General features: G+C 51.3%; 1 protein-coding gene across 1 annotated transcript; it reads left to right on the top strand.

The window, feature by feature from the left end:
• Window positions 1-86: 86 nt before the first annotated feature.
• On the top strand, window positions 87-821 carry PSMB11 (proteasome subunit beta 11). Its single transcript, XM_063137213.1, has one exon. The coding sequence runs from the start codon at window positions 87-89 to the stop codon at window positions 819-821; it is 735 nt and encodes a 244-aa protein (XP_062993283.1).
• The last annotated feature ends 9,163 nt before the right edge of the window (window positions 822-9,984 follow it).

Below are 9,984 nucleotides of genomic sequence, written 5' to 3' on the forward strand. Positions count from 1 at the left end.
CCCTCCCTCGTCTTCAGTTATAAGCTCTCTTCTCCAATTGCTTCCAGCATTCTTCCCAAATGGCTCTTCAGGACATCCTGGGAACGATGGACTTGCCTTCAGAAGCTCCGTCCTGGCCTCTGCCACCTCCTGGTGGGATGGCGGTACCCCCACCTTTCTTGCTGTCCCACGGCACAACCACGCTAGCCTTCTGCTGCAGCCACGGGGTGGTGGTGGCGGCAGATACCCGGTCCTCCTGCAAGGGCCTCGTGTGCGATCCGTCCTCCCGCAAGGTCATCACGCTCCATCCTCACCTCCTGGCAACCACGTCTGGGACCTCGGCCGACTGTTCCGCATGGCTCCGTCTCTTGCGTAGCTCCCTGCGCCTGAGGCAGCTGCACGCGGGACGCCAGCTGAGTGTAGCTGGAGCAGCCAAGCTGCTGGCCTTTCTGTTGCGTGGATGCCACAACAAGGATCTGTGTGTGGCCACCCTGCTGTGTGGCTGGGACCACAAAGGGCCCGGTCTGCATTACGTCTACAGTGATGGCACGTGTCTCTCTGGGGATGTGTTTTCCGTCGGCTCCGGGTCCCCCTATGCCTACGGTGTGATGGATGGCGGCTACCGCTATGACCTGCCACGTGCGGAGGCTTTCATGCTGGCCCGCCAGGCTGTGGCTCATGCCACTCACCGAGACGCCTACTCTGGGGGCAATGTGGACCTGTACCACGTCCGGCCAAGTGGTTGGGTCTGCGTCTCGCGGGAAGACTTGAGCGAAGTCTTTCGAGGCTTGGGACCAGCAGCCGAAGACGATGGAGACGCCGAAGGAAAGCAACAGGGATAGACCAGTCTAAACCAAGATGGGTCATTTTACTCCATTCAGAAGCAGCAATAATCCAGACTTGGGAATCGTTTATTTCAGCAAGCAAACATCGAGACAGCAGGGCACAGACTGCAGGACGGGGCAGGGTCTCATGTACAGATAAACCAATACAAACCAGTATGCATCATCTTGCAGCAGCACTATGCTTGCTACGGAGATGGAACAAACATCCACATCAGAGAACCGTGATGAACAATCAAAAGATGAAATAATTCACCAATATGGCGGGAAAAAATCATTTGCATCGTCGATAAGAAACCAGCTTGAGCCAACATAAACCAGCATGATCCAGCATAGGACAGATTATGTCAGTGTGGAACAGATGGAAATGCAGCATATATTACGGAGGAGGTTCCGGGAGCCTTGGGCCAGCATGAGCCAGTACAGAACAGATTGTGCTGGCTCCGATATAGGGCCTTCATCAGGGGAACCTAAAGAGAGACCAATAGATGGCAGAGGATCAACCAGGACAAACCAACCAACTTATACTAGTACCAGGATGGATTTGGTTCATTCTTTACAGAGGAAGGCAGAGGCCACGATTCCTGTTTGCGTACAGCAGATGTTGGGACTGCAACTCCCATCATCCCCGGTCAGCATGGCCATGGGTGCCCTCGCCAGATGGCTGGGGATGATGGGGCATGCCCTCCAACACACCCAGAGAGGCTTGGGTAAGCCTCCTGAACACAACCAGGTGCATCGCGAAGACGGAGCCAGCATCCTGGGTGGGGCGGGATACGGGCCACAAAATGCGCACCTGTGGAGCAGTGGATGGAGGGAACCGGCTGCGACTGGAAGTAGCCGAGCCAGCAGCCAGCTCCATTGTGTGTGCTTTTCTTTCCTCCCCGTCTCCTCCTCCTCCTCCTCCACAGGCTGCAGAAACGTGCCTCGGAGGCGGCGGCGGCGAAGCGCCGACTGGGAATGCGGTGCTGAGTGGTGATAAATCGACGTTTATCTCTCTGTCTGTCGCTGCCGCTTTCTCTCCCCCTCCGCGGCGTTGTCCTTCCGCGCGCCCCCCGCCATCTCATGACACTTCTCCCGCTGGGCATCAGCGCCCTGGGCGCCGCGGCGTCTCCCGATCTCTTCGGCGCTGTTGTGGGCGAAGGAGCGGCCGCAGCGGGCAGCCTTGGAGGGAAGGCGCTCCGAGCCCCACCGCGGCCCCGATCTCCCCCCACCCACCCCCAAGGTGGCGTTGGCGGGGCTCGAAAGCCCGGGCTCATTGCTATTCCCGGCGCCCTTTGTGGCGGGCGCGTTTCAGGGGCGCCGCGCCATTGTCCGCGGTTATCTTAATTGGCATCTCCCAGCCGTGGATGCGATGCTGGCGGAAGGCCCGTGCGCGTCCCCTCCCTCCATCCCCTTCTCCCTCCTCCGGCACGGCCGGCCTCGCTCCGTCGCCCCCGATCCGTCTGGCCCCCGCCCCTCCCTCCCTGCCCTCTGTCTCTCCCCCTCCTCTCTCCATCTGCCCCTTTCTCCTCCTATCCATCCATCCATCCCTCCCCTCGTGTCCTGTGCGCCTTCCTCGCGCGCCTTCTTCTGCCTTTTGGAGGCCATTGCCCCACACTTCTCCCCTTCGCCTCTTCCTATCTGTTGGCTCCCCCCCCCCCCCACTGGTCTCTTTCCTCCATCTTCCATCACTTCTGTCTTCCCTCTCCTTTTGTCCCCTTCCTTGCTCTTCCCCCCCCCTCTCCACGTGGCCCTGGTCCGGGCCTGTCCATCACCGCCTCTTGCGCCATGGGGTGTCAGTCCATTAGCAGGCTCCGCGGGGGAGGGGGGCGCCAATTATCAGCACTTTAGCTGTTTCACGCTCGGGTGGAGGCTGCACCTTGAGGCGGAGAGGCGGGGGGGGGGGGAGCGAGCGAGCGAAAGAATGCAAAAGTGGCTGTGAAGGAGTGCAGATGGAAAAGGGAGGCGAGAAGACCAGGACAAGAAAGTGCACGGATCCGGGAAGCAAAGGGGGGGGGGGCTTGGGAGCGGTGCAGAGAGAGGAGGGCTGAGGGCCTGCCCTGACACAGTGCAGCAAGGGGATGCAAAGGGCCCGGGGATGTATGTGGGGGGCGAGAGCAGACAGACAGAAGGAAGGAAGAGGGGATAGCAAAACGATGCAGAGGGCGAGGAAGCAAGGGAACGAGGGAGAGGCCTTGGACGCGTATGGAGGAAGGGGGAGCAAAGGACACCGGAGGCGGTTGGCGGCGGCCTACGGGGAAATTCGGACTGGGAAAGGGGCCGGGGGAAGGAGAAAAGCAGTCACGGAGTGAAAACCCCCGGCCCAAGCAGGCCGAAAGGCCAGGGACGGATGGATCGCCGAGAAGAACGTGGTGAACTTAATGCGAGCAGGCATTAAAGGCATGTATTTTTGAGGCTCTGGGGAGGAAGGTAATGAGCAGAGACAGCGGACGAGTGTCGGAGGAGTTGTGATCAAGGGAAGCCGAGGGAGAGACGGACGCGGGAACAAGCGGGCGATCAAAGGAGGGAAGGCGGAGGGCGGCCGAGCGAGCAGGCGGCGAAGGCCCGGGAGAGCGGGCCAAGGCGAAGGGGAGCGCCGGCCCCGGCCGTGGAGACGCCCAGGGAGAAAGGGGTGGGGGTGGGGAGGCGCAGCGAGCCTGTTTGCGCTGCGCTCCTCTCCGAAAGTAATTAATATTCGCGTAGCGCTGGGCACAGAGGGGGCAGGCCCGCCCTCCTCATTTGCATATAAATTAAACGACAGACAAAAGACACCGCAGCCAGAAAAGCAATCACGTCCCTCCAGCCCACCAGCGCGGCCCAGGGCTGCTCCTGGCCCTCCAGGCCTTGTGTCCCTGACGAAAACCCGGGGTAGCAAGAGAGCCGAGGGGGTGTTGGGCCGGGGTGGACCTCAGGCCCACCACGGCTCTCTCAAACCCCCTTCTGCCCCCGCCCCGCGCCCCCATTTCTTTATGCGCGTTTTTGGGCTGTGAACCCGCTCGGCCAACTCGGCAGCGAAACTTCCAACACCCGATCCAGCCGAACTGGAGGCTGCTGAACCTGGGTCGGCCCCATACTCACATTCATGATATCACACCTTCGCTTTCTCCCTCCCCAGTGGGAAAAAAACAAACTCCCCACGTCTTGCGAGTGTAGGACCAGCAGGGCTGGTGCCAGACTATTTTGCGCCCTAGGCAAGGTGAGCTACTTTCACACACACACACACCCCAAAAAATGCCAACTTTGATTTTTAAGAACATATGTTTCCTGGAAAAAATAAGCACAAAGCTTGAAACTGCTAAATTTATTTTAAAGTGCAAGAAATACATCATGCCAATTATAGCAAATAAATGGGAAAGGAACGTCTATGGGTCTAAAATGCATTATTTAATAGGAATATCACCTCCAAATCATCTTCCCCAACTCACACGCGTGTGCACACACACACTCGGCATCACTCACTCCAAACAAACACGCATGAACACATGCATTCACTCAAAGACCCCCTGCACCCCATTCACCCATACATTCTCTCTCTCTCTCTCTCTCTCTCTCCTGGGCACATTCCGGAAGTCCGAACATGGAGCCGCCCCACCCCAGCGTCCCTGGCTTTGCTTCGTCTGGGCGGGCATGGGGTGCCATCTCACCCGCCCAGTCCCAGCTGAATCCTTGGGCCGGGCCGGCTCACAGCCAATCATAGAATCATAGAATAGCAGAGTTGGAAGGGGCCTACAAGGCCATCAAGTCCAACCCCCTGCTCAATGCAGGAATCCACCCTAAAGCATCCCTGACAGATGGTTGTCCAGCTGTGTGAGTACTGCACTGTGCCCGGCGCCCCTCTTAGCTTGGCGCTCTAGGCAGCCACCTGAGTGGCCTCTATGGTAGCACCGGCCCTGAGGACCAGATAGGTCTTACTTACTCAGCCTTCATTACAGGGATGGCCAGCTGATGAACCAGCCTGGGGACTATTTCTGCTCCCTCAGAGCAAAGCTATCTGGCCCCTGACTGACTTCAGCGAAGCTACAGTAAAGAGAAATGTGGAGAAATGGCACCATTCCATACTCAACTGTCATTTGTCTTTTGGAGATATTTGTATGCAACATGTCATGTTTGCTGGAGCACCAATTTTGGGCAGTTCTTTTCCCCATTCTAAAGGGTTAAAATATGCTGGGGGGGGGTTTGGCCCCATCCCTTCGCCTTTGACCCAACTCCCGTTTGCCTTCATCGCCACTTACCATGGGAATGCAGCCCCCCTGATAGCTTTTCCGAATTTGTCCCTCGAGCTGAAAGAGGTTCAACATCCCTGTGTTACAGAGCCTGACCGCTTGTGAGCTGATTTATGCCGCAATAATATACTTCTCACCTCCAGCCTGCCTTCTCCGGAATAGAGTGGCCTCACGGGATATAGAACTGGACGTCCCTCCTGCAAAATGCTCTACATAAGAAGATCAGGCCAAAGGTCCATCTAGTCCAGGGCCCTGTTGCCAATAGTGGCCAATCAGATGCGTCCAGGAAGCCCACAGCAGGTCTTGAAGGCATTTCCCCTCCCCTGCTGTAGTTCCTCAGTATCTGATGCTCCGCGGTGTCTCTGTGTGGCCATCAGGACTGGAGGGAAAACGGAGCATCTGAGAGACCAGGGCAGGATCTACACTACTGCTTTAAAGCGCTTTATAACAGTTATAAAGCGCTTTAACCGCTTTAAAGCGCTATAAAACGGTTACAAAGCGCTTTAAAGCAGTAGTGTAGATCCGGCCAAAGAGGGAAGAATCAGCATGTTCAGGGGAAACTGAAGGTCTGCAGAAGTACCAAAATGAACTTTTTGAGAGGGGGGGAACGTAAGGAGGCAAAAACTCACCCCCCAAAAAAAACAACCCAATGAAGATTGAATATAATCAATAGCTATGAAATGTGGGCTATCGGCTGCGGGGGAACTGGGAACTGGGTGGAAAGTCCTGTTTGAGCTTATTATCCTGGAGGAAGACAAAGTTGTTTAGATTCTGGCTGGACATCAGGAAAAAAATTCCTGAGTGTTAGAGCAGTACGGCAGTGGAACCAGTGACCTAGGGAGGTTGTGGGCTCTCCCACACTAGAGGCATTCAAGAGGCAGCTGGACAGCCATCTGTCAGGGATGCTTTAAGGTGGATTCCTGGGTTGGACTGGATGGTCTTATAGGCCCCTCCCAACTCTACTATTCTATGATTCTAGAAACACCCATATTAGGATGCAAGGATATACTGCAACATTTTGCTACAGGTCGCACCCTACATGCTTCTCCCTGTCTATGAACTGGTCTACTCCCCTTTTAAACCCATCTAAGCTGCTGGCTGCTACCCCATCCTGTGGAAGCAAATTCCATAAATGAATTCTGAGTTGGATGAAGAAGTTCTGCCTTTCATCTTTTCTGAGCTCACCGTTAATCACTGTGTGACCCTGAGGCCTACCATTATGAGAGGAAGGAAAATTATCTATCTATCTTTATCTACACTATGCATAATATAATAAACCGCTCTCATGCTTCATCATGCTTGTCATTGTCTTTTGTGTTCCCTCCCACAATAACCCTTTATAAAGTAGGTTACAATTGATCCCATTTTTCAGATGGGGTATGTAGAGAGAGAAATTGTGACTTGCCCAAGGCCACGCAGTGTGGTAGAAGTGAGCCGTGAAGTCAAGTCTCCCAAGGAAGTTCTTCTCAAAATTCTGTCTTGTGGATCTTCCTAGCTGTTTGCTATTCCACCCCAGCCAACAGGATTTAGGATTGCTCTATGGGAATTCTCTCTTTCTCCTTGCAGCATTTGCAAGCAGAAGGATAAATCCTGTGAGACCTGCATTCCCTTCTCATATGGGTTCGTGCTTCGTTGCTCATATGGGTTGCTTTAAAGAGCTGAAACTTTGCCGTTCTTCCGTTCTTTTGCTTAGCTGGCCAGCCGGAGGCGTCCTGATACATTTATTACCAGGCTTAAGGGTTGTGCGATTATTTAGGGTGTGTGGGCCTGTTTTCAGTCTCTAATAATATCGCAAGCTGTTTCTGAAAAGCACCGTGCGGCTTTTCCCCCTTCCTCTCTCCTCCCAACCAAGTTGACCTGAAGGCCTTTGTATTGTGGTGGATGTCTGGAAAAAATAAGTGCTTTTTCGTTTTATTTTTGCCAGCCCCCCCTCCTGTATCAAGGTGGTGGATTGTGCTCTGCCAGCATTTTTCCCTCACAGGTGGAAAGTGATTCTAGCACTTTCTTCGGGCTCATTTGCTCCCCTGTGGCATTTTGATTTCCAAGCAGCAGGGAGAAATTAAAATACCTGGGCATTTTTTTTAAAAGAAGCAATAGAGAAGGGAGAGGTTAAGAACAATTGTTTGCTAGCCGCCTCTAACCTGGCCTGTCTCCGGGTTCCAGGAGAGGCCACTGTGCCCAATGGAGTTGGGATAGGCTGCAAAAGGAGGAATGATAGGAGGTGAGGAAGGAATTTTGCTAGTGAGAAGGAATGGTCAGTAGGGAAAGAATTAGGGCAATGAGGCTGTAGGAATGGAGCCTTGGGCAGGAAACAGCCTTAGAAGCCATGTTCAGCACCAGGTCTCAGTCCTGGAATATGTCAAGTATCAATAAAGGAAAGGGTGCCCCTGAGCATGTGCTAAGTGTTTTCCGCTCAGCACCACGACAGTACAATCAGTTCACACGTGACTGGGGTTAAGAGTTCCCAGGGTGTGAGTCCTAGGTGGGCTGGAGCCATTAACCGATTAATTGCTGACTGGCTGGAAAGATGTTTGACAGGGTGGGATATGAATGTGGAATTGGAGGGGGCTACAAGGGTCTACAGTGGGGGTGGGCAGAACCCAAGGATAATTTGGGGACGACGACACCTCCTACACACCTCCCACAATCCCATCACCAGAATCGTGAAAGAAAAGTTTATTTTAATCCTGAAATTACATTTTCAATGTTTCTGGAATTCCATCACAGCCCATGCTAGAGCTTTTCTGCCATGCTTCCAAACACCCCTCCCGGATTTGGCTTTTTTGTTTTGTTTAATGTAACATCCAGCCTGAAGTAGAATCCTACTAAACTTACTGGCTATTTGGTAACTTTTTGGCTGGTCCCTAATATAGGGGGTATTATCCTGTTGCCATTTTTTATTTTATTTTTTATTCTGGTGGACCAATATGGCTGCAAACGTTTTATATATCGTCCAATTTACTTTAAAGCGTTTGTTTTTTCTGGAGTCTTCATTGTAAAATCATGAATTATCTCACCCAAATTACATTTCTCTTGCAAGTTCACATCTGATAGACAGAATAGCTAGGTAATTTAGTATGCAATCTGATGCATCTTTAGAGAGGGAAAAAAGTCCTAAACATGCATAAGATTGCACCCTTAGCCATTCTAGAGCACTTGAAATTTTTGAAGAATGCTAGTTTGCTGAAATGCCTTTCAGCTTCTGCCACAAACACTGGCAGTATGCAAAAATCCACAGAGCTCCACACACTTCCCCGTAAATTAGTTGCACTTTTATTTGTTGTTGTAAATCAAATTTAATAAGATATGTGGGGTAGTTCCTATACTTTTGCCAAAGCAGAATGGATGATTTTAACCAGGTGCAACATTTTACAAGGAAGATTTTCAGTAAAGTCAACATTTACTCACCTATCTTTTGGTCCTGTAAATCCTATTTGCAGCACTGGTTCCCACTGGCTCTGGGATCAATGTCCCCTGGTGTGTTTTTCCCCTCCTACTTACTGTCCATCCCTCCTGCTATGCACAAAGAATCCTGGGAGTGGTCATTCTTGAGAGAGCACATCACAAAGAGGAGCACAAAACTGTCTTTCAAACTACAAGCCCAAGTTTAAATGTACAAACACACACATTCTGTTCTGACTCACAGCATTTGGACTTGTGGTTTACGGATGTTATTCTGTTTCAGAAGCTCCTGAAGAAGGATCGGGAGATCCAAAACGTTGAGCTTTTTATAATAATAGTCCGTTTACAACAACACAATTTTTAAAGATTGAAGATACACGTTACAAAAAATAAAAACCTTTTTCTAATTTTCTAACACTAGAGACTATCTCTTCTTTTTCATTGGATTCTGATTGGACTCAGCAAATCTCTATTATTGGATCCAACCCAACCACCATCATCATCATCATTTGCTGTCTCTTCGAGACATCAAAAACCTGCTGCCTGAAGCAGCCGCCTCCATCTGCCTAATGATAGGGATGACCCCGGACAGTCCCGAGTTCAAGTTCTTCTCCCTAGTAAACTGAGGCCATTCCGGGTTTTATTGAGGGTGTATCTCTTAAAATCTCGTTAGGGTGATTTAGTAACGGGAGGGAAGGTTTCCAAAATCATCCTGGGGTGTTACAAGTATGTTCCTGTTTTCATCTGTGAAATGTCAGAGCGTATAGTGGACTATTCCCTAGGCTCAACCCAGGTACCAACATCTTGGATTTCAAGAGTTGGTAATTCTACCTTTTGAACATGTAAAGGTCCCCTGTTCTTCTCCCACAATACACACAATTCACACCACCATTTCCAATATATTTTCATACACCAAGAAGGCCCTTCTGGGGCCACTATATACCATGATCCAGTTAATCTCTTGATATCACTTGGAGTCAACATTATTTTTAAAGTATGTGTGTGTTTTAATGTGTTAGATCAGTGATGGGAAAAGTGTAGCTCTTCAATTGTTGTTGGGACTGCACATCCCATCTCCCCAAGCCAACATAGCCAATGGTGAGGGATGATGGAAGTTAAGAACATAAGAAGAGCCCTGCTGGATCAGACCAAGGGTCCATTTAGTCTCGAACTCTGTTCACACATTCGTGTATATAAGCTTACTGCCTCTGATCCTAGAAGTTGCAGTCCAACAACATTTGTAGAGCTACCCGTTGCAAGTGTTCGATTATGTCCCCTGATCCCTATATACAGGTACATTCTTACTATATTTTCTTTTAAAAAATATCGTTGCTAATGAAAATATAGAGAGGAGAATATCTGGAGAGAGATGCTTGTTTGTCCCATTTCCCCAGGATGGGAGTCATAGAATAGTAGAGTTGGAAGGGGTCTATAAGGCCATCGTGTCCAACCCCCTGCTCAATGCAGGAATCCACCCTAAAGCATCCCTGACAGATGGTTGTCCAGCTGCCTCTTGCATTCCTCTAGGGTGGGAGAGCCCACAACCTCCCTAGGTC

This window comes from Elgaria multicarinata, chromosome 11, assembly GCF_023053635.1.
Source record: "Elgaria multicarinata webbii isolate HBS135686 ecotype San Diego chromosome 11, rElgMul1.1.pri, whole genome shotgun sequence".
Taxonomy (NCBI): Eukaryota; Metazoa; Chordata; class Lepidosauria; order Squamata; family Anguidae; genus Elgaria; species Elgaria multicarinata.

Excerpts from the sequence above, each read along its gene's own strand:
- PSMB11 (XM_063137213.1), top strand. The coding sequence starts at position 87 with ATGGACTTGCCTTCAGAAGCTCCGTCCTGGCCTCTGCCACCTCCTGGT.